The sequence below is a fragment of the Mucor velutinosus genome (genome assembly GCF_035048745.1).
Source record: "Mucor velutinosus strain NIH1002 chromosome Unknown tig00001563, whole genome shotgun sequence".
Classification (NCBI taxonomy): Eukaryota; Fungi; Mucoromycota; class Mucoromycetes; order Mucorales; family Mucoraceae; genus Mucor; species Mucor velutinosus.
In genome coordinates, this window is record NW_027041904.1 from 2,082,628 (window position 1) to 2,109,220 (window position 26,593).

A 26,593-nucleotide genomic window follows, 5' to 3' on the forward strand; every position below is an offset into this window, starting at 1 on the left:
ATGTACAGTACCAGATTAACGCGTATATATCTTTGTATATATGTTAAATAAACGTTAAAGACCTATCGATAGAATACGGGAAAGAGTTGCACCAGCGCAACTGCTTGTCTGAAAGGAATATAAAAAAGACACTGAGGAGGATGGAAAAAATTCGATACATCCATTCATATCTACGTCACGGGAGAGAGCCATTGAAGGCCATTTAGACAGCTCCGCAGACTATTTCCTTGCTTGAAGATGGTTTGAATAGTAAAATTGCTCTTTTTCTGCTTCATCATAAATGGCTCATTTCAGACTTCCGAGAACAACAAGGCCAATCGACCAAGAATTGCCAAACACAATCGTATTGAACAACGACATCCTTGATCCATCTGATCCCATGCTGAGCTCACAGATATCATCGCCCTCCTCCTCGTTCATCTCAACCAGTGGACAACACAACAACGATGATAGCAATAGCAGTAGCAGTAGCAGTGTTGTCTCCTCTGCGGATTCCTCAGATTCATCGACCATCTTAGCTCCCAGACAGCCTACCCGAACAACAGCCTCCTCATCAGACGAACGACGCTGCTGGATTTGCTTTGGCGATAGTTCTGATTCTCAAGGAAAGTGGGTCAAGCCTTGCAAATGCTCACTGGAAGCGCATCAGACATGCTTGCTGGACTGGATTGCAGAAAACCAAAAGGCATCACCCACCAAGAAGGTGAATTGCCCACAATGCGCAACGCCGTATTATTTAGCGCAAAACAACAACATCACACTCGCATTGCTTACAGTAGTCGATTCTCTAGTACGAACAAGCGCACCATATATCACTGTTCTTGGACTGGGATGCTCACTGCTGATCACCTGTACAACGTATGGCGCATTTTCTGTCCTGACATTGTTTGGACAAAGGGATGGCGAAAGACTCATCGGCAATCCCAACAATTGGACTTACAAAACTTGGATTGGATTGCCACTGATACCTGTTATTTTGATCTCTACTAAAACTAGATGGGGAGATGCTATACTACCAGTAGCGGCTGTTTCTGTCTTGAGGGCAACTGGAAATAGTCCTTTGAACATCAGGCTCACATGGCCTGTCTCACCTGCTCTAACTATCACCTTGATGCCTTGGATCAGGTATTTACATGTCTATCACACCCTTATTGGTGTCGACTAATCCCATGAGCAGCTTATTTTACAAGAATGCCTATCGATTCGCACAACGCTATTTAACCAACAATCTATCACTGCAAGATGCTTCATTGCTATTATCGTCGTCACCGTCAAATACATCAAATCGTTCACGCAGAGAACCTTCAAATGACATTTCTGACAGAGAACGTAACCTTGAGCTAGATATGATCAATGGAAGGGGCACAAGTAGTATAGGATTATCCTTACTAGGAGCATTGCTTTGGCCAGCTATCAGTAGCTGTATGGGAGGGTGAGTCAATGAATCGCTTTTTTGCAACCATGGCATTGTACTCATTTGTATTTCTGGCAGAATTTTGAATAGATCAAAATGGATTAGAGTCAATTTTCCGGAACCATTTCAGCGCAATGTGCTGGGAGGATGTATATTTGTAGTCGCAAAGGATATTGGCAATTTAATATACAAATACGAACGTATCCGACAATATAGATCTCGTCGAGTCAAGAGCTATGAAGAAGTCATCAAAGCAACATCTCGTCGACGCCACCATTAGTATAGGCAGCATCAGCACGATTAAAATACCGATTCCAACACTCAATATAAACCCCTTTTGCATTCCTTTTGCTTTTTCTCTTTCTTTGTAATCAAATGTCTGACAAACAGGACTTCTCACTGTCAAAGTTATGAGTTGAGATGGTCTACAGTCAAGACAAAGAATAAACTAAACAAGAATTTGATACTCTGACTATTGGAAGATAACATTTAGTCTGGCCATTGTATTGTCTTGTACATTTAAAATTTTTTTTTTTTATTTTGTTTTGAATGAATCATCTGTGTTAATCTTCGTCCATGGCATCCGCATCACGGTGCTGCTTGCGCTTAGCCTGCTCCTCAACAGCTTTTAAAAAGGATTTTATATCTAAATAAACCTTTAATAAGACGTTTACTGTGTATGTGAGCCTTGCATGCTTGCGTACCTTTCTCTGTTTCTAAAGCCTCAACAATGGAAGTCAAGGCATCTTGCTGAAGGGCAGCATTCAATGTCTGTAACCTTTGCTGGAATTGTTGACTCTGGACTAACTGAGCAATTTCGTCTGCAGATCTTTCTGAGCTCTCGCTGACAAAAGGAAAGAGGGCAGATCTGATTTCAGAGTCGCCCAAGATGGCATTGGCAGCATCTGCATCCAAAGCATCACCTAAATCGAGAGATGCTTGTTCTTCTGGCACGTTGATGTCTGCAAGCGTATTATGCAACTCGCTCCACTTGGACGCAGCAATGACGTTACCAGTGGCACCTGGTAAGGATGATGAAAGATTGCCACTATAAACAGACAATTTAATCGCTCCTGACCATATAAACTGGCCATCCCTACGTACCTCAAGCCACCAGCATTCTGAATGAATTGCAAAAGGTTGTCTTGTGTCATGTTCATGTCTAAATCACCTTGACCACCACCTAAAATTTGCATCAAATCAGAATGAGCATTGCCTTCATATTCCGGATCGCCATCGCGGCCGCTACCATCATTAGCTGCGCTTTGAGGATCGTTGATAAGCTGGTTGACACGGCTGACGAGCTCTTCGTCCTTCTCGTCGTTTTTGCTCTGCATCCAGTAGAACACTTTTTGGCTGGAAGATTTGAATTTCAAGATATAAACACGGCCTGTTGTGCACTCGTTGACACGAAGTAGCTCTGCTTCATCAGGAAAGATGATGAAATCCTACACATTGACGTTTAGCATTGATTGCTTGGTTGTGTTATGAAGCACTACTAACATCCTCTGGGTCGGCTGCTTTGCGTTCTTTCCAATAAAAATGCATCAATTGATCATCACTCTAGTCGTTTGAAACTGCTATAAGTAACGATGATACCAACACAATGTCCTCTTTTTTTTCCAATCAATTACCTGGTCCATATATACAACGCTGTTGAAGATTTGAAAAGGTTAGTGCCTTTGTATCTAGGCTGCATCTCTTCATTACCCCTTTCTAGTATCTGGCTTCAAGGTTGAACCTTCTCTGACAACTTTGCCGGCATTAAATTCAACAAGATGGGTGTTTCTTTGTGCAGTTGGGAAGAGACTCATAATTTACAGTTGTTTGAAGAGAAAAATGGTCAAGATAAAAGTGGAAAGAAACGCAGGAGCTTCATTTATTCATGTAAAATAGTTTAGATTCACCAAGATGACGCGGCCAATACTGTCAATAGCAACGTTTTCTGAGTTTTACCTATAGGAGATTCATGTACATCTGGCGCGGCACGGGGAATATCCAGTTTCTGAATGACAGGCGTTCCATCTCGATTCCATTGATTCTAGTAAGCGATAAAGGGACAAAGGGACCATTTGAGCATGTATAGATCTCTGTGCTGTGGGCTAAATGAAAGTCTATAACACATTGCCTAATGAATGCAAAGTAAATAAGTAGAAAAACACTATATATTGAGATATCTAATTCAACACCCAATCTAAACAGAAATGTATAAAGAAGGATGCTCCTGGACAGCATGCCTAGATCAGAGAGCAACCTATTAACAGTGATGGTTTACAACTGCAAATCCTTCTGAATGCCGTGATAGTTTGGAATAGGCAGGTGGTTCACATGCTGCTTAATCCACGAGCTGCTCAATGGAATCTTGGTTTCAGTGGTCCCTGAATCAAAAGACAATTCTACCAAGCAAGCTTAATAGAATATCTCATTGATGAAAGAATGCTGGTACGACAGAAATCAACAAATAGCATTTAAAGATGGTGCATCAATGGTTTTGGATCTACATCCAAATAAACATTATATTGACTATACTGAAGGAATGTCATTATCACATTTCGCTAAATGTTTTCATATAGTAAATCTAGTTCGTTCCTCGCCATTGTTTGAATGGCTGCCCATCAACTACCTTTGATATAGTGGTTAAATTTAGCTACGCGGGCCCAATCAAGAACCATGACAGCTTCGATTTGTATTACGTACGAGTGTTTATGGTTTGGATGGCTCTCTACCTTCGCTTTGCTTCGGTGAGAACCAACCTACGCAGCAGCAGCTCTTGCTACTGATTGCCCTTGCGTATCTTATCAGAATAATGCTACTTTTATTTTGATCCTCCACTTACACATGAAAACTTTTCGTATTATCTGTGGATCTGATTCTTATGCGATGCTCTACATCCATATACACGTAGCTATTTCCTATACGGACAAGTATCATACAGACATTATCTCTTTTTAGTCAAGAGCGTTCCTGATACAGCAAAATTTGAGTGCACTTGAGCTGCGTTTTCTCGCGTTCAAGGCCGTTTTAGATTGTCAGAATAGTACTAAACAATTGCTCTCATCTGACTGTTACTTTCTGACACCTTTGCTCAACTTTTTGGGGACCAAAAAAAAACATGGCCAAAAATCGACCAAAAAGCATGAGGTACCCCTCATGGTTTTTGTCGAAAATCAAACGATCGCGTTTTTCACCTTGATAATGAAGGCTTTTACTATGGTATACGAGCCTTTCAGCACTTCGGGTGGTTTCCTGACCTACGCTTCGCTTCGGTGGAAACCAACCTACGTTCAAACGGCTCGCGCTGCCGCGGGCCTTTGGCTAATATCCCAAAATTAATATAGCTAAAATGTTAGAAGAGGAACCCTGATTGTTGATTGATATGTAATCACTAATCGTATGAGTGTTTATGCTTCGGATGGTTCTCACCGAAGCGTAGCAAAGGTAGAGAACCAACCTGCGCAGCGGCAGCTCGTGCTACTGATTGCTCTTGCGTATTTTATCAAAATACTGCTACTTTCATTTTGACCCTCCACTTACACATAGTAACCCTTCATATTATCTGTGGATCTGATTCTTATGTGATGTTCTACATCCATATACACGTAGCTACTTCATATACGGGCAAGTAGCATACTGGTATTCCCACTTTTTAGTCCTTAGTGTCCCTAATACAGCAATGTATGAATGCATTTGAGCTGAATTTTCTTGCGTTCAAGGCCGTTTTAGATCGTCAGAATAGCCCCAAATGGTTGCTTTCATATGGCAGTTACTTTCTGACACTTTTGCTCGACTTTTTGGGGACCAAAAAAACATGGTCAAAAATCGACCAAAAAGCATGAGGTATCCCTCATGGTTTTCATCGAAAATCAAACGACCGCATTTTTCATCTTGATAATGGAGACTTTTACTATGGTATATCTTGAATCAAAATGTTTCTATCAATCCAAAGCAACCTCTGAAATTATCTTTGTGGGACTTTGATATGTAAAATTTCGACATTTTGGCCATAAATCTCTTTTCATATTTTTACAAATCATTCAATAAGTGAATTCAAAACATCTATTTTACTTAGTACCATTGGAAGCGCCTTGAAAAGTACTCCAGGAAAGCTTAAGGAAGCATGGGGTGATTATCATACTTCACTTAGTCGAATCTGCAAAAATAGCTCGATCGAGTCCAAAATTATCAAAATATGTCCAATCTGGAACAGACTATGATTCTGGGTTTGAATTAATTTTGGCTGGTAGGGCCAGCTGGAAAACTCATGCCCTTTTCATAAGGCAATACAGTAGTAAATGCCCTTGAAGCGTATAGAAAGTAGGTGGCAGGTCATAGCACTATCGTTTATGATGATATTTTATTGCCTTCTATATCGTTCATAATGATATTTTATTGCATTCTATATTTAATAACGTTAGTCTGGACATTGACAATGCATGGGTTGCATAAAATGTCTGCAGTAAGTAATGAAATCTCTGAGGCTCTGAGACGTCGCTCAAATAAAACATTGAAAGCACTGAGCAGAGGAAAGAGGGTAGAAATTACAGTGGTTTTTGTTGATTGATTGTAAAATCATTATTCTCATATGAGCCAGGTCTGATAGATGCCTTGAAACTCAGGTTCCATATTAGGATTGTAAAGTGCAAAAGTACTGAACATTTATTATGTTATGATATGAGCCAGGTCTGATAGATGCCTTGAAACTCAGGTTCCATATTAGGATTGTAAAGTGCAAAAGTACTGAACATTTATTATGTTATGATATGAGCCAGGTCTGATAGATGCCTTGAAACTCAGGTTCCATATTAGGATTGTAAAGTGCAAAAGTACTGAACATTTATTATGTTATGATATGAGCCAGGTCTGATAGATGCCTTGAAACTCAGGTTCCATATTAGGATTGTAAAGTGCAAAAGTACTGAACATTTATTATGTTATGATATGAGCCAGGTCTGATAGATGCCTTGAAACTCAGGTTCCATATTAGGATTGTAAAGTGCAAAAGTACTGAACATTTATTATGTTATGATATGAGCCAGGTCTGATAGATGCCTTGAAACTCAGGTTCCATATTAGGATTGTAAAGTGCAAAAGTACTGAACATTTATTATGTTATGACGAGCCTTTCAGCACTTCGGGTGGTTTCCTGACCTACACTTCGCTTCGGTGGAAACCAACCTACGTTCAAACGGCTCGCGCTGCCGCGGGCCTTTGGCTAATATCCCAAAATTAATATAGCTAAAATGTTAGAAGAGGAACCCTGATTGTTGATTGATATATAATCACTAATCATATGAGTGTTTATGCTTCGGATGGTTCTCACCGAAGCGTAGCGAAGGTAGAGAACCAACCTGCGCAGCGGCAGCTCGTGCTACTGATTTCTCTTGCGTATTTTATCAAAATACTGCTACTTTCATTTTGACCCTCCACTTACACATAGCAACCCTTCATATTATCTGTGGATCTGATTCTTATGTGATGTTCTACATCCATATACACGTAGCTACTTCATATACGGGCAAGCAGCATACTGGTATTCCCACTTTTTAGTCCTTAGTGTCCCTAATACAGCAAAATATGAGTGCATTTGAGCTGAATTTTCTTGCGTTCAAGGCCGTTTTAGATCGTCAGAATAGCCCCAAATGGTTGCTTTCATCTGGCAGTTACTTTCTGACACTTTTGCTCGACTTTTTGGGGACCAAAAAAACATGGTCAAAAATCGACCAAAAAGCATGAGGTATCCCTCATGGTTTTCATCGAAAATCAAACGATCGCATTTTTCATCTTGATAATGGAGACTTTTACTATGGTATATCTTGAATCAAAATGTTTCTATCAATCCAAAGCAACCTCTGAAATTATCTTTGTGGGACTTTGATATGTAAAATTTCGACATTTTGGCCATAAACCTCTTTTCATATTTTTACAAATCATTTAATAAGTGTATTCAAAACATCTATTTTACTTAGTACCATTGGAAGCGCCTTGAAAAGTACTCCAGGAAAGCTTAAGGAAGCATGGGGTGATTATCATACTTCACTTAGTCGAATCTGCAAAAATAGCTCGATCGAGTCCAAAATTATCAAAATATGTCCAATCTGGAACAGACTATGATTCTGGGTTTGAATTAATTTTGGCTGGTGGGGCCAGCTGGAAAACTCATGCCCTTTTCATAAGGCAATACAGTAGTAAATGCCCTCGAAGCGTATAGAAAGTAGGTAGAAGGTCATAGCACTATTGTTTATAATGACATCGTCTTGCATTCTATATTTAATAACGTTAGTCTGGACATTGACAATGCATGGGTTGCATAAAATGTCTGCAGTAAGTAATGAAATCTCTGAGGCTCTGAGACGTCGCTCAAATAAAACATTGACAGCATTGAGCAGAGGAAAGAGGGTAGAAATTACAGTGGTTTTTGTTGATTGATTGTAAAATCATTATTCTCATATGAGCCAGGTCTGATAGATGCCTTGAAACTCAGGTTCCATATTAGGATTGTAAAGTGCAAAAGTACTGAACATTTATTATGTTATGATATGAGCCAGGCCAGATAGATGCCTTGAAACTCAGGTTCCATATTAGGATTGTAAAGTGCAAAAGTACTGAACATTTATTATGTTATGATATGAGCCAGGTCTGATAGATGCCTTGAAACTCAGGTTCCATATTAGGATTGTAAAGTGCAAAAGTACTGAACATTTATTATGTTATGTCTCATGGCGGCCTTGGTCTTTTGGATCCTGCTGTGCAGATCAACGCCCTTCAGTGGCGCTGGCTTCATCCACTTTTGCACCCATCCGATCCCACTCCCCCTACCAAGACTTCTCTTCCTTATCTCCGTGTCATCCTCAACTTCTTCCTCGCTACTCCCTCATACCCCACCTACCACTGGTCTCTCCTCTTTCCTGCCTGTAGGCCATCAAGCGCCAGAAAGGTCATCGCTCCTCTCTACAACCTTCTTCGCGCCGTAGATACCATTGTTCGCAAGTTTGGTGTCTGTCATGTTTCCTTCAGTACTTGTCTACGCCTGCCATTTTCGACCTTGGTTGAACATAACCTTCCACCCAACCATAGCTTATCGCCTACATTTCGCTCACCAAAGGAAGTGGTAAAACACTACCCCAGAGTGCTTCAACTTACAGGTAATGATGTTTTCATCTTTGATATCACCACTCAAGCTCTTCAACTTCGCACTTCGGTCATCGGCCTACCCCACCAACCCACCAGCTTACGCGCTATCAATTTTCTTCAGGCTCAAAACCTACTGCTCACCAACTTCATTCACTTCAACATGTTGCTCCTTGTCCCTCGTCCAAACATCACACATATCGACCTCTCCACCATCACCAACTATTCCGATAGTATCAGCCTCGTATCCACCCTTCTACTCTCTTTATTGGCAACTTCATTTTCTTTTGAGTCTCATTCATTCCTTTTATCCCTCCCTACTAATCAAGGATTCAAATCCCTCCCCCTTCACACTAACCCTTCCTCTTATTCGTCCCCTTTAGATGTTGCCAAATGGAAGCAGTTTTGGACTCTCCAGATTCCTTTGAATGCTCGCAATACTTGGTTCCGGATCCTTCATGAAAAAGTTACTACTCGTCAATTATTACATCAACGGCTTCGCGATTCATTTACCCCGTACTGTCCTCACTGTCAGTCTTCGTCATCCACAACCCCCACTATCATCGAAGATACTGAGCACTTCCTCTTTTCCTGTCCTCGAAAATTGGACGTCTGGCGACAAACTCTCTCTCTTTACATCTCACCTCGATTCTCTTACTTTGCGTACGAGGAATACATTGCCATCCTCCACCTTCGCCTTGATATTGACCGCTCATCTCATGAACTTTTTCCTGCATTATCCGTGTTCCAGGTCTTTGCTTGCATCCAACAGGCTATCTGGTCTGCTCATTACCGCCAAGTTTTCCAACACGTCCCTTTCATCCCATCTACTGTCATCCACTCCATTCATCGTACTCTCCTCAATTTAGACTCCCAACTTTCCTTCGATACAATTATCTGAGCTTCCCCTTATATCCTCCAGTCTTTATATCCCCTCCCTCTATATTAGGTGACGATTTAAGGACTTTAAATAAAAACAGAAGTGCTCACTTCCTTATAAAAAAAAAATTTATTATGTTATGATATGAGCCAGGTCTGATAGATGCCTTGAAACTCAGGTTCCATATTAGGATTGTAAAGTGCAAAAGTACTGAACATTTATTATGTTATGATATGAGCCAGGTCTGATAGATGCCTTGAAACTCAGGTTCCATATTAGGATTGTAAAGTGCAAAAGTACTGAACATTTATTATGTTATGATGATATTGAATCAAAATGTTTCTATCGATCCAACGTAGCCTCTGAAATCATCTTTGTAGGACTTTGATATGAAAAATCTCGACTTTTTGGCCAAAGACCTCTTTTCATATTTTCGCAAATTACTCAATAACTCTATTCAAAACATTTATCTTATCTGGTACCATTGGATGCGCCTTGAAAAGCATTCCAAGAAAGCTTAAGGAAGCATTTTTTTTTTTTTTGTAGGGGAGTCGAGCTCCAGGTTTTATTTAAAGTCCTTAAAATGTCATGCTGAGGGAAAGAAAAGACTGTTGGTGGACCCAATGTCTGCAAAGAAGGGGAATAAGATATTTTGAACTAAGTTGGGAAAGAAATCTACTACTAATAAGGTGCGACTCCTAGAGCCAGTACAGTCTTGCGGAAATCGTCAAAATATAGATCATGGATAAGAGTACAAAAACACCAAACGAGGACATCAGTACTACGTCAAAAAATCAAACAACTTGCGTCCACCAGGATTTGAACCGGGATCCTCCCGTTGGCATACGGGAGTTTTACCACTTCGCCCTACCACCAGGGGCTGCTTAAGGAAGCATAGGGTGATCGTCATATTTTATATAGTCGAATCTGACAAAAGAGATCAATCGAGTCGAAAAATTATCAAAATCTGGCCAATCTGGAGTAGACCGACAACCTGAATTTAAAATAATTTTGGCAGCAGCTGGTGTGGCCTGCTGGCAAACTCAATACCCTTTTTATCATGAGGGCAATATAGTAATAGATGCTTTTGAAGCGTATAGAAAGTAGGTAGCAAATTACATAGCACTGTTGTTAGCCATGCTATTTCATTGCATCCTATATTTAATAACGCCAGTTTATCAAAATACTTGTGAGATCAACTTCTTTCCTTCTTGAGGCTTTGAAAGTGTTTAGGGACCATAAATTTATTACGTTACGATGACCATTTCGACTCTTCGGTTGGTTTCCTGTCCTACGCTTTGTTTTAGTGGAAACCAGCCTACGCTCAGGTGGCTCGTGCTACCGCTGGCCATTGGTTGATATTGCATAATTAATACTAGCTAAAATCTTAGATGAAACTTGATTGTTAATTGATAGTAGTTTAATATTAAATCACTAGTCATACTGTATATGAACCATGCCTGACAAATGCCTGGCAAACTCATTTTCCATATTAGGGTTGTCAAAGTGTCTAGAAACTATAAATTTATTGTGTTATGATGATTCTTTTCCTTCGTACGGATATGATTTCTGATTTGCACGTTTTATCAACTATTGGATAGCTGTAGATCGACAAACGTCGTTCATTCGTCAGAATGAGCGGATAGATGTGTCCAAATCATCATGAATGATTCCGACCTCTCGATCTAAAGCTGGCATGTGGTAGGTAATGCATTGAAATAATTCCAGTAATACCTTTCTCAAGCTGCTGATGTTAAGAAGTTGATTCCCACATCATGCGTTTCACATTGCATATATGCACATTGAATACTATTGTCCGATCTAATTGATCCATCATATTTAGTAGTACGCATTCTGGTGATTAGTCTTCAAAACAGAGCACCACTTTAATGCAAGGTGTAATAGAATCAAAACGCTAAGATTTGTCTCCTGAATGCTACAAACAACAAGCCAATGCCGTCTCACCAATGCATGAAAAGACTTTGAAACCAAATTTCGTCAATAATTGTAGGCAAGCTTTTTGATTTATTCAGTTCCGGTGGGAAATCTCGACTTCAGTAAGGCTACGTAATAGTATTAAATGCCATAAAGTGCTAGTATATTACACACAGGCGAATGCTAAAGAATCTTCTTTAGAGAAATACGATGCAATCGAGTTCTAATCGAGGTTAATGGAGCAGAACACCGTTGAATGTTCGAAAAAATTCTTTTGCATTCTCATGCGTACTAGTTGAATTACTGATCATTCACCGAAATTTGGTGAAACAATATGGTCCAGTGAAATGATGTTCAAATAATAACTTTCCTCGTCCTACATTGCTGGCAAATCGAGATATCCTGGTTCTGGACTTAAGGTTGTTTTGCCATCGGATAGTCTTGGAACGGAAAAATCATTTACAAGGTTCAAATGAACACTCTACGCCGGATGAACATTTCTCAAAGCGAATTCTGCATCAAGACATATTACTTTTGCCGACATGAGATACAGCTCACACACAAAGCGACCAAACAGGATGAAGCTTCAAATGGTGCGACATAGCTCCATATGTGGACATTTCAATCGCAAAATGAATCAGTCATAAAAGACATCTGTATATGGTAGAAAGTTTCTTCTTGCATTCACGAGGTATTTTTAAGGAATATGATCAAATGACGAAATAAACGCTTGTTTTGCATTGAGTATTCCCATATCTTCATCGAGTAAAATGCTTTTGCAATGCAAAGTCTACTAATGCAGTAGAAACAATGTTGGTGGGGGGATCTACGGTGGCATTGATGGCTCCTGCGCAACAGAAAACGTGTGGGGTGATAATTTTGTTGTCAGGGAGACATACATCTATGTTCCTTCAGGTTGGATCCCGGCACTGTTACACCTAAAATATTGACTGATGGTGCACAACTAACGTCATTACACCTGAAAAAAGACAAAATGGGTCTTTTGAAGTATATATGATGTTATTTTTTTTATTGTCTAGGAGTGTCGAGGAAAAATTATATATTAAGAATGGTGGCATGAATATGTATAAGTTGAAAGATGGGATATATATATAGATGGTAGGGAGGAAATGATAGTATGATATAAATAGTGATGATGACAGATGATATATGAATTGTTGCTGTGAATGGATGTCAGAGGTTCAACTCCTTTGCTTGTATATATTCTTCAATCTTTCTTGATAAATAGTCATTATGTACAGAGGGATCAAGTCAGTAATGCTTTGTAATCGTTTAATTCATGGAGAAGCGACACCAAAATTCATGACTAAGAATACAACATTTGATCAATACTGAGATTTCAGCACGATATAAACTAGCTGTGCCTTACCTAAATTGAGCCACATCGACACCACAGCAGGAGCAGAAACTAGTGGACACAGAATCGATAGGAAGAGCTACGACTTGTTCTTCTGGCTTGAATTGAAGCAGGGTAGAAAACTTCATTTTAAGTGTATGAAATGTATGTGTTGGTTTATTGTGTGAGAATAATAATAAGAAAAAAAAAGAAAGAAAAATGATATTCCCCCATTTTATATATACTTTTTCAATAATTAAACTTTACCATAACGTCATGGAAACATATCGAGATTGATCAAATCGTTTGTACAACAGAGATTTCTTCGAAATGCTTCTATAATTTCATATGCTTCAAAGGGATAAGTTATTCTTTTTCTTCTTCCACAGTCGATACCTGTAGGGTTGATGGTGGTAGTGCTGCTAGAGATGGCACATCTTCCTCTTCCTCGATGATAGGAGTCATAGGAGGAGAACAAGAGGTTTCAGCATGGTCTCCTTGATCCAAGGGAGCAGTTTCATCGTGAAGACTGCTATTGTCATGGCTGCTACTGCAAGAAGCATCAGTTACATCATGATTGTTGCTTGAATTATTGGCAAAGATTTGCTTCATCATAGCCTTATCCTTCTCCTGTCTTTGTTTATCAACTGCTTGAGCACCACCTGTCTTTTTCAGTTTTCGCAGGCCCACAAAATCAGTTAATTCCTTTTCAAATGCATCAATTCGTTGTGAGAGTTCTTTGGACCTTTTAGATTCGGCCTGCGCTAACGCCTTGACTCTCTGAGAATGATCCACATGGATATTGGAAACCTCCTTCATCACACTTGCCATGCCTTCAAATCCTTCCTCTGCTGGAGGCGCCATACGAAACTCGACACCAAGCTGCTTCTTACGTTCTTGAATTTCAGATATCTTTACCAGTTGACCCAGCACATTCAACACAGCTTTATGATCGTCCTTTAGATCCACTAATAGGGCTTCTTGTTCTTTTAAGAACTGCTGCTCCTTGACAATTTGCTGCAATTCAACCTCCCATGTCTTTTTCCAAATGGGTTTGAATTTTTTGATGCGAGCTTGAAGATCATTCATCTCTAATTTCAATCGATCAGATTCTTCTTGACATTGATTTAATTGGCTTTTAGAGGGTCGGCATCTCTTCTGTGTAACATCCAGCTTGAGCTGATCGATGGTATCTTGCAGTGCTTCTAGTCGACTCGTAATAAGTGTAGCTGCTTTTTGCGTCACTTCTCTACTTTCATTCATTTCGGCATGTGCTTTTTCGTCTAGAATGACGACAGTAGAAGCAGCAATTTTGCTGCTTTTTTCCTTTAGCTCTGCAATCAGTTGCTCTGTTTCCATTTTGTAGTCGTTGTGACATTGATGAATGCTGGCTAAGTCATGACGCAGTGACTCGAGCTCCTTTTGCTGCTCCTTGATCTTTTCTTGGGGTATATTGGTACATTGTTTTTGTTCCAGGCGAGTCAACATTTGTTGCATGGTATCTTCAAATAAGCTTTTCATTTCTTTGGCTACGTCTACCGCAATGCTGGGTAGCGTCGCCATCGTATTTTCTAAAACAAGCTAGTGTAAATTGCACCATCAAATCATCATCATTACACTATAAATACCTTTAAAGGATATAATTGAATATGGCTTGATATCATTTAGCCTCTCTAGCTCATATTCCACATTCGACACAGGGTCTAAAATGTAGATTTCAAATTCTTGTTCCTTGGTTACTGAATACTGATTACGGAATAACTGCCGAACTTCCTCCAATTTAATATCTGCATGAATGCTGGTTTTCTTGACTTGCTCTCCTTTCCTCAAATAGATGTCAATGAAATCTACGGAGGGTTTTTAGTTCTGCACCTATTCCCTGTATGCACTTGAGCGTCTATTTACCAGGTACGTGGGTTTTCTCCGCTGTATCCACTGTCAAATGGTGGTGAGATGTGCGTCGAACAGACGATCGTCTCGCTAAATTCTCCTGTCTCGTCAATGCATTCATGGCATCTTGTGTTTTGGGATCATTCATATCAAACTCTTCCCTCGCAGAGGGCGATACGGGCGATCTGGGCAATGATTGGCGTTGTTGCACTCTCAAGGGCTCGGTGGATGAGGAAGGAGAGGGTAAAGGCATCATGGTCATAGAAGAAGTTGTTGTGTGCAATGGCGATAAGTGAGATGCTGCACGGGACAATAGCTTCGAACTGGAAGTAGGAGTTGTGTTGTTGCTCGAATCATATCTCTCTCTTAGCAAAGATTGCTTCCTTTTCAATCCTTGCAATAATTTGATGATTGTATCTCGAATTGCTGGTAAATGCTTCTCCAACGTTGCCGAAGATGCTTCCTTAGATAATGTTGTCTTGAGGCATTCGTATAGATCGTCTGGCAGATGGAGCATGTCTCTATTCATCCTGTGAGATGGCTGGTGAACGATTGATAAACGAGACTACTTACTCCATTGGCAATGCTACGGATTCAAATGCCTGTGTAGCACACGCAAAATGAACCTCAAGAGCATTGTATTCGTCATACACTTGTGTATCCTTGGCTGTCCCAGAGGACCAGGCAGTTAGCGTCTCTAGCAGCCTCTTGGTTGTCATCAGCAGCTTGGACACACTTTGCTCTATATCCAGCATCTATGGATGTGTGAGAGAGTAATCAGATGAATGAATGGCTGAATGAGGGTCTTACAGGAGAGGGCACCTTGTCGTTGTTTTCAATTACTGCATCTCTTGCCTTCATGCAAGATACGGTGCTATTCTCTGACATCATTTGTATACAATATTATACAAACAAAAAAGAATCCGAAATACCCTTCTCGCTCCAAATTCCTTCTCATATCGCATTGCAGAAAAAAAAAGGACGGTCTTTTAGGGGAACAACATTCCATGCAAATAGTTTCACAAAACAGCGTAGATTTCATCACGATTCTTTGTGATACCATTGCAATGTCAGTCAATTGGAAGATCTTTGCTGATTGATGGACATTTTATATTTCATCGGCCATGCTCTATAATTCCATCTTTACACAAATTTTAGGGCCAATTGATCTGATAAATGGTCGCATCTCTGTTAGATGAATTTTGTGAACGCATACATTTGCTTGCCCTGCTTCAATACGTAAATTATGCCATGTAAATTTTTTATGTAGCATACAGTTTAAATATGTTGAATTACGAAATATATAGTTTGATATCATTGTATTGATTGTATGATTCAATTCTTAATTTCATTTAAGATGGATTTTATGCCAATTTGCCAACTTATGCAAACAGATCCTGCTATCAATCATTGACAAGAGTGATTTCGCGTGCTGTATGATTTCCCAATGTTTTTTGAATGTTCCACATTAAACAGGAGTGTACCATGTTGACACTGCCAGTAAATGCTGTCAAATTAAACTGTCGTTTATATTTTCATTACCACCAGAACATCCTTGCATGTTGTCACGACTACATCCTGAGCAAACAACATTCGTTCTACATGGTATCAAGACTGCTAGTGTCATCTATAACGGTGAAGAGGCGCTATCTATTTGCCGGAGAATCAAGTAGCGAGAGTCAACTTGGCCAGCCTATCTGACCCATTGAGCAAGATGCACCACCTCTGTGCTAGGCAATCTCAAAACAGGTCGCAATACAGATGCCAAACTAGCAATAGATCTAGCTAGTAGATCATTTATCTCCCACAGAGTAGCGAGGCGAACGTTATGATCAAGAGCCTACGTGCCATCGCTTTCAACTGCATGATAAATGGTGAAAATGAGAATTGAACGAATGGTGAGTAAACAAGTTAGTATACTACAGTAGATTATACAGTATGTGCTAACTAAAACACAAATACAGGGCAGCATGTCGCATTATGTCAGATGCCAACCAGCAGTCAATGATCCCTGTTACACTTGACCTCGCTATAAGGAATGTCTAATGGCTTGCTATAAACGCATATACGATAATTTTAAATATAGGTTACGGGCCACCTAGTGATTTGACATACTAGGCTGTGGACCACCTATATTCTAAATAATTCTATTTTATAATGTAATTTTTACTAGATACAGACAATCTATTGTGTCTAGAATGTCCAACGTGCCTTTCAGCTGCCATCGTCTCTGTAATAAGCTGCACTATTGCGCTATGATACAGCGATACAACAATGCCACTCAATCTGATATTTCCAGCTGAATATTTGGATGTAACAGCATGCTCTAAAACTAGATTAATTCATATAGTGTCTTTACGCCTTTGCATCATAGCAAAAAGGTGCCTATTGACAAGCAAATGCATGAAGCGTAGCCAAATTTGACAGCTTTCAAGCCTTCATGTCTTGACACGTAGATCATTCTGAGCCGCCAGAATGACGCCAAACAATTGTATTTAAGTACTAGTAACTTCCTGACACTTTTGCTCAACTTTTTGGTCGATTTTTGGCCATGTTTTTTTTTCGCCCACAAAGTTGAGCAAAGGTGTCAGAAAGTAACAGCCAGATGAGAGCAATTGTTTAGTACTATTCTGACAATCTAAAATGGCCTTGAACGCGAGAAAACGCAGCTCAAGTGCACTCAGATTTTGCTGTATAAGGGAGACTATGGACTGAAAAGAGGAAATACCAGTATGCTGTTTGCCCGTGTGTGAAGTAGCTACGTGTATATGGATGTAGAGCATCAGATAAGAGTCAGATCCACAGGTAATGTGGAAGCTTTTCATGTGTAAGTGGAGGATCAAAATAAAAGTAGCATTATTCTGATAAGATACGCAAGGACAATCAGTAGAGCGGGCTGCTGCTGCGCAGGTTGGTTCTCACCGAAGTGAAGCAAAAGTAAAGAACTATCCAAAGCATAAACACTCATCTCATTAGTGATTTTATATCAATCAACAATCAAGGTGCTTCAGAAAGCCATCCGAAGTGTTGAAAGGCTCGTATACATATAGACAATATAGAGCAACGACGAGCTAGGTCATAAGCATGTCCATCGCCAAGAAAAGGGGAAAGTGTAAATGTATAATATTCTGCCTTGTACGAATCAAAAGTGCCATAAGTATGGAGTCAGTAAGTGGCCCAGAAGAACTGTTGAGATGATCTGTATCAAGTCTGTAATTCTATACCTACTAATAAATGAAATAGATTGTTTCCAAATAATAAATGTTGGGATGTGGTGGTATCAATAGTATACTTTACTGAAAAGCTTATTCGGACGAACCTAGTTATGTCTGAGTACGTTCGAACTGAAACTGTTGGGAATCATGCTCTGTAATGCTGCATAACGTTTGCCTCGTTTTCTCGAACGATGTTTTTGAGTCAATGAAGCAGTTGAACAACCATCTCTAGACAGATGACATGAAATCACATGGCAACTGCAGACTAAACCTGCTGCACTCAATTATACGTTTGCGTACAAACTCGATAGATTTGATTGTATTATCGTAACAAATTGATAGAATAAAATGTTCTGTGTCTGTATGAAACCCTATTCAGGAGGAGCAGTTTTATCATGGCACGAATTTCATGAAATCAATGCGCACATACCACTTGCGGAGGCTGGTTTATGGTTTCACATTAATCAACCGAGGCAACAGATCTGCCAAGGGTTACTGTTCCGCAAGATGCAATAAATGTTGCGCGCATTACACAGTGAAACTGCAGGAAATACTTGCAGAAAATTGCTTGTTTACTAACCAGACTTTGTTTATATCATCATGGTTAATATCGACAACAAATAGTCAAGTAAAATGGTAGCTCTGTCTGTTAAATCTGATTAAGGTAGATGCCGATCTCAAAGTGTAGCATATGAAATGCTACCAAAGCACTGAATACAAGGTGCTATGTGCGTATCATGCGCTCTGTTAATGAATAGACCCTCCCCCCCCCCAAATGAATGAATAACGCCGACTGTATAACCGAATACCCAAGATTATCAAATGTCATTTGCCCCTTTCATTTGCATTTAGGCTTTCTAAAGAAGAAGATAATGATACAATTTTATTTAAATGACAATAAAAAGACAATGAATGATATTACATATATAGATTGAGGGAGATTCTCAAGCAAAAAATGAGCCATTGTTGATAACAAATGATCTAGACTCGTACAAGGTTGTTTGACATTGAGTGAAGGGAGCTATTCATAGTAAATTAGCAATGCAATTATCTCTCTCAAAACAAACATCATTAGCTTACCTGCTCCATCTGAATTCTTGGAGCAAAGGCGTGTAGCGCTATCATAATAGAGGAATGCGATCAATAAATCGACAGCTCACACATATACACTTGCATAGTATACTCACTTTCCACTGATCGTCATTATATAATTACCAGTAGAAAGACCAGCAGGGATTGTCCATGTAGTATGAGCATAGTTGGTCTCTGCAGAAGCATTCCAGCTAGCGATCGGGAATGACGCTATGGTGGTATTTGTAGATTCATGGATCAATGTGGCAGATGTCTGCCAAATCTTTGTCATGCCCACAGAGCGCACTATGACATGCACCATGTCAATACATGGAATCACTCACACAATAGCCCTGATGACTTACCATGATATCTAATGTCCATAATGTCCTTGGGATGATAGATGCCATTGGATGGAGGACCGTAAATATAGATTTGATCTGCCACAACCACCATGGCCAAAGCAGCCATCATGAACGTTAAAATAGACTTGAACATGGTAATAGTAAGGAAATTAGGAAAAAAAGAATGATAAACCAAGGGAGGATTCATTTTTATTGCTCTTTATTTTATACTTTTTTTTTGGGGGGAGGGAGAGAAGAGGAAGGGATTCCAACAGGAGGGACCAAGCAGCAGGGATTTTGCCCTATAGATTTGACATTTGCTATTGTCTAAATTTATCGAAAAGCCTCTCCCCCCTTCTTTTTTTTTTTTTTTACATAAATTATATAAATTTATATTTGATTATCCCTTGCTGATTTAATATACAACTCGAGTTTTATGTAATTATCGTCTACACAGTGCTTTTATGCAACAAATTGCCATAGCCATCCATATTGCGCTGATTTAAGCGGCATGCCCTCTTTCTTTCAATGTTGAAATCTGGGGTCACTGAGACATCATAGTGGTAGGCGTATGATTTAAAAAGAAGCATACGTTTGGGAACGGTCAGTGTGCCTACTGAAATGAACACGTTGGCATCAGCTGAGTGCAAGAGAGCAACAAAGACTGCCAGAGATAAGGGCTTATTACCATTGTGCGAATAAGGTGAGTGTGTGTATCCTATGTGTGAGTATGCCGTGATGGTGGTGGTGGCAGTAGTCGCCGCACATTTTAATTTTTTCCTTTTTTTTCCCTCTTTTCTCTATTCTGCACTTTACATACCATGTCCAACTCCAGATTGCTCTACTCTTCAGAGGGTGACAGTGATGAGGAATTCACTCTAAACCCTGTATCAGAAAGTTCGCGGCATCAACAACAAGATAGCCATCATTTGAACCAAAGTCAGCAACAAGATTACCAACGACCGCAGCGTCATTATCGATATTATGGTGAAGAAGAGGAGGAGGAGGAAGATGACGATATGTTGGAAGCGCCCAATTCACTGCTAGTCGATCCTTCTCAGCAGCAGCAACAGTCAAGACAGTCTACACTCCCTATACCAACTACAACATCTACTAGAGAAAGAGTGTCGACATATGATAGGACCATGTGGCGATGGGCCAATGTGGAGAATATGGACGATTTCTTTACACGGGTATACGAGTACTATCAAGGCAAAGGGCTCTACTGTATATTATTAGCTAGACTACTGAATTTATTGTGAGTATTAGATGCTGGGATACTCTGACTAAAAAGACTAATGTACCTGTAGAACACTGGCATTTATCATCATCTTTTCAACATTTCTCATCGGTTGCATAAACTATTCCGAAATTACATCACATCACACATTAGCAGAGGTTGTTGAGCCTCAATGCTTGTCAAGGTAAGTCAGAATGGGATGCCCATTAGGCACATCGACTTACAGATGGACCAGATTATCAGCTACCAAGTTCCTGTTTCTTTCTATATTTATTATCTGGTGGTGCTGGCAGGCACTGAGATTCATTACTGATCTGCCAATGCTACGTGAAATGCATAATTTTTACACTCACCTACTGCTGGTGCCCGATGTAAGTTTGATATCATCATCTGCCCGGAAACCTACTTACCTGTGTTGCTCTCTCTCTCTCTTAGCAAGACATGCAGACTGTTTCATGGCAAACGGTGCTCGACAGAATCATTGATATCAGAGAAACCAACCCAAACACAAATGATATCCGGCTGACTGAGCATGATGTCGCTAGTAGAATCATGCGTCAAGAAAACTATCTCATTGCACTATTCAACAAGGATGTTCTCAATATCACCATTCCGCTACCTTATCTACGAGATCGATACATTTTCACCAAGGATCTTGAATGGAACCTGTCTTTCTGTTTGCTGGGCTATGTGTTTGATTCGAGAGGGCAAATGAAGAAGCGATTTCTCAAGGAAAAAAACAAGCACGTGTTGGTGGCAGGGCTCAAGCGACGATTCATTTTTATGGGCCTGCTAAACTTGATATTCGCTCCATTCATCTTTGGCTATCTGCTGCTGCACTTCTTTTTCAGGTATTTCGAAGAGTACCACAAGAATCCAGGAGAGATTGGTTCGAGATCGTATACGCCATTTGCCAAATGGAAGTTTCGTGAGTTCAACGAGTTGCCGCATCTGTTCAAGAATCGCATCAGCCAGAGCTATGAACACGCCAATCTCTACATCAACCAGTTTCCCAAGGAGAAGACTGTACTGATAGCCAGGTAAATGTCATTGCCATTATGGTTTCATATAGAATCCATTTTCTCATTCCTTTTTCTTTTGGCTGTAGATTTGTCTCCTTTTTAGCTGGATCCTTTGCTGGCGTTTTAGCACTATTCACATTATTTGATTCGGAAGCATTGCTCAATTTCGAAATCACATCCAATGGCACCGTCTTATTCTATCTTGGTATTACAGGTACTATCTTTGCGGTTACACGTGGCATGATTCCTGATGAGAATCAAGTATTCGAGCCTGAACGGTTGCTGCGACAAGTAGTAGAACACACGCACTATCTACCAGCAGAATGGAAGCACAAGCTGCACACGGATCAGGTGCGCGCCGAGTTTTGCAAGCTGTTTGACTACAAGGTGGGCATCTTTATACAGGAGTTGACCAGTGTCGTGTTTGCGCCTCTTGTGCTCTGTTTGTCGTTGCCAAACAGTGCGGATCAGATTGTGGACTTCTTTAGAGAGTTTACAGTGCATGTCAATGGACTAGGTTATGTGTGCAGCTTTGCTCAGTTCGATTTTGAGCGACACGGCAATGTGAAATATGGCGTGCAAGGTGCAACAGTGGACGATGAGTACTATTTGAGCAAACAAGGAAAAATGGAAAAAAGTTTTCTCAACTTCAAGGCAAACAACCCCAAGTGGATGCCTAATGATATGGCTGGTTCAATGTACTTGTCGAAATTAGCAGACATCAGTAATCACAGACGTGGTGTTGTCATCAACGAAGATAGCCAGAGCGAGAGTGCAGCATCCTCCTCTTACGACGCCAAGCCCAGTGTCAAGTTGAATCAGTATGGTATACCCCAAGTGGTCCCTAGCAATTTGGGTGATTCATTTGCTGCTACTCAGAGCCAGCCTTGGGCTACGGCACACCATGATACCGATGGAGAGGATGAAGATGATGATGATTTGGAACAGCCACCGAGGGAGGGAATGATTGGTTTATTGAATCAGTTTTATGATCTGAACAACAACCCCACTGTTTGATATTAATTTTCCCACCATTTAAACCAATTAAAGAGCTTGTTTGTATGGCTTTCGTTCCGCAACATTTCAGATGCCTCTGGAAGGACCTGTTTGACAGATGTTCATAATACGTTCACCATGATGTGGGAATGAGTTGCACACACATAACATCTATCTCCTAATTACTGCGATTATCTATCTTTTGGTTCCATCAATTAAGATAATGATTAGGTGCTAAATGAATCTCATCTACTATCTTCATCGCTCGATTAGACTGCCGATCTTTCTTGCTTCTTTTCTTTTTTCCATTCCATTTTGTGGTACCTGTACGATAGAGCGAATTTCCATGGAGGTAACTCCCGAAACTGTCTTTTCTCACTGCTTCATGAAATGAAAAATAAAAAATCTCACGTTCATGGTACAAGGAAATCTAGAGAACATAGACTTGATGAATGATGCCACGATAATCTCTGCTATATACCTGTCGCATTGCCTTTGATAAAGCAGCATTATCGACATCTACAGATATTCTTCAATTTCTTCAAATGTCGGTATTTCATAAATTGAGATGCCTTTCAAATGCCTTTCAGATGCCTTTCCAAGGCACTTTCTAAAATAATGCATTTGCCAGCATACAAACAATAACTAATTCTCCGGGAATTGCCGGGCAAATCATCCTCTGTACAGTGATTAGTATAGAAAGGCGGGGATATCTAGAACTTTGTTTGGTAACATTAAGGTTTAGAAGCCTTTTTGAAAGTATAGTCCTACCATGACTTCATGTGGAGGATCCAATCAGTCTTTATTTATACCTTTGACAGGGTTAAACTAAAAACAAATTGGTAAAAAAGAAAGAAAAAAACTATAAAAGAATCAAACATTCCAGTAATCCCTCCCATCTCTTTTCCACATTAAATTCTGATAAACAATGGCTACTCCTACTCTCGCTCACTTCAAGTTACCTCAAATCGACAATGAGCCTATGGTAAGCATGCTGCTCCTTGATCCCATTGATTCGCCGGCGCACAACCTGAATACTCAAATGTTTTGCATTGTTTATAGCTCAACTATGCTCCTGGTTCTGCTGAGCGTGTCAAGCTCGAAGCTGCTGTCAATGAGATGATCGCTCAAGGCACTCAAGAAGTTCCCATTGTTATCAACGGTGAAAAGATCTACTCTGGAAAGGTTGCTGAACAATTGAACCCTTCCGACCACAAGTCTGTCGTCGCCAAGTATCACGAAGCTGATGCCGCTCTTACTCAAAAGGCTATTGATGGTGCTTTGGCTGCCAAGGCCTCTTGGGAAGCTCTTCCTTTCAATGATCGCGTCGCTGTCTTCTTGAAGGCTGCTGATTTGTTATCTAGCAAGTATAGGTAAGTTTTTTTTTTTTTTTTTTTAGCCCAAAATGCATTGACATGCATTGTGTGTGTGTGTGTGTGTGTGTGTGTGCGTGTATACATGTTGTACGTGTGTAAATACATGCGTTTCACACACTCGCACTTTTTGTACAAGTGTAACTAACGTTAATACCATATTACTAGATACAAGTTGATGGCTGCTACCATGCTCGGTCAAGGTAAGAACATCTGGCAAGCCGAGATCGATGCTGCTGCTGAGCTCTGTGATTTCTTGCGTTTCAACTGCAAGTACGCTGAGGAAATCTACTCTCAACAACCTCCCAAGAACGCTCCCGGTACTTGGAACCGTACTGAATTCCGTGGCCTCGAAGGTTTCGTTTTGGCTGTCTCTCCTTTCAACTTCACTGCTATTGGTGGTAACTTACCCGCTGCTCCTGCTTTGATGGGTAATGTTGTTGTCTGGAAGCCTTCTCCCGGTGCTGTCTACTCCAACTACTTGTTCTACGAGATTTTGGTTGAAGCTGGTCTCCCCGCTGGTGTCGTCCAATTTGTTCCTGGACCTGCCGAAGAGATCTGTGGCCATGCTATTAACAGCCCCGATTTCACCTCTCTCCATTTCACTGGTTCTACTCACGTCTTCCGCAAGTTGTGGCAACAAATTGGTAACAACATCAACTCTTACAAGAGCTATCCTCGTATCGTTGGTGAGACTGGTGGTAAGAACTACCATTTGTTGCACCCTAGCCTCGATGACGCTGGTGTTCGTCACGCTGCTTTGCAAACTATCCGTGGTGCTTTTGAATACCAAGGTCAAAAGTGCTCTGCCTGTTCTCGTGCCTACGTTCCTGCCTCTTTGTTTGCTCAATTTAAGAAGGAATTGACCGCTGAACACGCCAAGATCACTCAAGGTCCTGTTACTGAATTCCACCACTTCTCTGGTCCCGTTATCAACAAGTTTGCTTTCGACAAGATCAAGAGCTTCATTGATCACGCTGCTGTTGATGATAACTGTGAGATCATTGCTGGTGGTAAGTGTGATGACTCTACTGGTTACTTTATCGAGCCTACTGTCATTGTCACCAAGGACAAGCTCACAAAGACCATGACTGATGAAATTTTTGGTCCTGTTGTCACCATCTACGTCTACGAGGATGCTGATTTCGAGGAGACTTGCAAGCTCGTTGGCGAGACCACTGAATACGGTTTGACTGGTGCCTTCTTTGCCAAGGACCGTGATTCCATTGTCAAGGGCTCCAACTTGTTGCGCAACACTGCTGGTAACTTCTACATTAACGATAAGTGTACTGGTGCTGTTGTTGGCCAACAACCTTTCGGTGGTGGACGTGCCTCTGGTACTAACGATAAGGCTGGTTCTTGGTCTCTTTTGACTCGTTTCATCTCTACCCGTACCATCAAGGAAAGCTTTGTCCCTATCGAGGATTTTGTCTACCCTTCCAACGCCATCTAAACACCTATATATCTCTCTTCTGTGATCTTGCGCTCCTCTAATCCTTAACTCTATGGAAATCCTGCTTCAATCTTAACTGTAAAAAACTAACCAACCTTCTTGTAAAAAATCAACTCAATCTCAACTTATAAGGTACTAGATCACTTTATTCATTATATATATATACACAATTCGAGATTGTTCTGTAATTTTTATGGTCGGGGAAGAACTTGTAAACGAGGTTGAAAAACGGTTTCTGAAGAGATCATCAAATTGTAGTATATATATTTCATCAATAAAAAAAAATCAAATTCTTCCAATCATTATTTATTTGTTGAGAATGTGTTGATTTGGCTTTAGGCATGCTTCTTGTACATTGGGCACAATAACAACCTGTATGCCTTCTCTCTCCAAAAGGTTAATTCCTTCACAAGTAACTAAATTAGGTGGTTCTCGCACGCCAACTACTACGCGCTTTATTTTAGCTTCAATGATACGACTAGCGCATGGGCGATTGCCAGATAATCGAACGGAGCATGGCTCCATCGTAGTGTACATGGTAGCTCCTTCTGTGTTGATGTCCTTGTCAGCAATTTTGATGAGTGCGCACTCTTCTGCATGTGTGTTGCCTGGTAATTCGCGTGAATAGCCTGTACTGAGTAACTGGCCTTGCACATCGACAAGGGCAGCTCCAACACAGTATGCTGCAGGCGCCGGAATAGATTTGTTGGCTTCCTTGATAGACAGTTGCATGTATTTGAGGTCTGCGGGATCATTTGTATAAGGTGTTCCGTAAGGGTCCGTCATTTTCTGTGTTGTTTGTATTTGAAAGATGGAAAATGAGTCTGATGTTGCATTTTACTCGTTATCAACAACCCGCTCATGCCTCCGTCACTTTAGGTCCAATCATGATAGGATCACTAGTGGGTGCATGGTGAGATCTGCCATGTATCTAATTGAATTCCGAGAATCTGTGATCTAGCGAGCGAACGTTTCATCCTAAAGGGACAACTACACTAACCTGTATATGTTTATATTAACTCTCTTGTGAACGGTAACATTGAACGTCCCTTGATTCTTTCAATTTCAAGCGGAATACTGCTAGCAAAATGCATTACATTATGAGGTCTAAATGGCACACATTTCACTTCAGTGATGAGTTGGAGATGAATAGTACATAACAGTAAGCCATCCCAATTATAGCTAGATTAAATTGCGCTTTTAGAGATAGAGACAAAAACTGCATTGATACAGTATAAAGAATACAGCAAAGTGGAGGTAAACCCACTGATGTAT

At 40.4% G+C, this 26,593-nt stretch overlaps 8 protein-coding genes across 8 annotated transcripts; 4 read left to right on the plus strand and 4 right to left on the minus strand.

Annotated features, from left to right (window-relative positions):
* Window positions 1–280: 280 nt before the first annotated feature.
* On the plus strand, window positions 281–1,694 carry ATC70_009305 (uncharacterized protein; the record flags this gene model as incomplete). Its single annotated transcript, XM_064828538.1, has 3 exons — window positions 281–1,125; window positions 1,178–1,432; window positions 1,493–1,694. The coding sequence occupies 3 exons, from the start codon at window positions 281–283 to the stop codon at window positions 1,692–1,694; spliced, it is 1,302 nt and encodes a 433-aa protein (XP_064685740.1).
* A 283-nt stretch (window positions 1,695–1,977) lies between these two features.
* On the minus strand, window positions 1,978–3,228 carry STT4_2 (phosphatidylinositol-4- kinase; the record flags this gene model as incomplete). The annotated part of the gene is made up of 7 exons (XM_064828539.1): window positions 1,978–2,060; window positions 2,119–2,462; window positions 2,519–2,597; window positions 2,664–2,862; window positions 2,918–2,977; window positions 3,049–3,067; window positions 3,125–3,228. 7 exons carry the CDS (start codon window positions 3,226–3,228, stop codon window positions 1,978–1,980), a joined length of 888 nt encoding a protein of 295 aa, XP_064685741.1.
* A 4,895-nt stretch (window positions 3,229–8,123) lies between these two features.
* On the plus strand, window positions 8,124–9,443 carry ATC70_009307 (uncharacterized protein; the record flags this gene model as incomplete). Its single annotated transcript, XM_064828540.1, has 1 exon — window positions 8,124–9,443. One exon carries the CDS (start codon window positions 8,124–8,126, stop codon window positions 9,441–9,443), a length of 1,320 nt encoding a protein of 439 aa, XP_064685742.1.
* A 3,637-nt stretch (window positions 9,444–13,080) lies between these two features.
* On the minus strand, window positions 13,081–15,495 carry ATC70_009308 (uncharacterized protein; the record flags this gene model as incomplete). Its single annotated transcript, XM_064828541.1, has 5 exons — window positions 13,081–14,285; window positions 14,343–14,561; window positions 14,620–15,125; window positions 15,178–15,359; window positions 15,415–15,495. 5 exons carry the CDS (start codon window positions 15,493–15,495, stop codon window positions 13,081–13,083), a joined length of 2,193 nt encoding a protein of 730 aa, XP_064685743.1.
* A 3,507-nt stretch (window positions 15,496–19,002) lies between these two features.
* ATC70_009309 (uncharacterized protein) lies at window positions 19,003–19,388 on the minus strand (the record flags this gene model as incomplete). The annotated part of the gene is made up of 2 exons (XM_064828542.1): window positions 19,003–19,196; window positions 19,256–19,388. The coding sequence occupies 2 exons, from the start codon at window positions 19,386–19,388 to the stop codon at window positions 19,003–19,005; spliced, it is 327 nt and encodes a 108-aa protein (XP_064685744.1).
* Window positions 19,389–20,055: 667 nt separating this feature from the next.
* PKC1_5 (Serine/threonine kinase) lies at window positions 20,056–22,513 on the plus strand (the record flags this gene model as incomplete). The annotated part of the gene is made up of 5 exons (XM_064828543.1): window positions 20,056–20,492; window positions 20,545–20,658; window positions 20,710–20,845; window positions 20,910–21,514; window positions 21,583–22,513. The coding sequence occupies 5 exons, from the start codon at window positions 20,056–20,058 to the stop codon at window positions 22,511–22,513; spliced, it is 2,223 nt and encodes a 740-aa protein (XP_064685745.1).
* Window positions 22,514–23,420: 907 nt separating this feature from the next.
* Window positions 23,421–25,318, plus strand: URA3 (orotidine 5'-phosphate decarboxylase; the record flags this gene model as incomplete). The annotated part of the gene is made up of 3 exons (XM_064828544.1): window positions 23,421–23,477; window positions 23,555–23,865; window positions 24,034–25,318. 3 exons carry the CDS (start codon window positions 23,421–23,423, stop codon window positions 25,316–25,318), a joined length of 1,653 nt encoding a protein of 550 aa, XP_064685746.1.
* A 306-nt stretch (window positions 25,319–25,624) lies between these two features.
* Window positions 25,625–26,104, minus strand: ERD1 (protein-ER retention protein; the record flags this gene model as incomplete). Its single annotated transcript, XM_064828545.1, has 1 exon — window positions 25,625–26,104. The coding sequence occupies one exon, from the start codon at window positions 26,102–26,104 to the stop codon at window positions 25,625–25,627; it is 480 nt and encodes a 159-aa protein (XP_064685747.1).
* Between the last annotated feature and the right edge of the window lie 489 nt (window positions 26,105–26,593).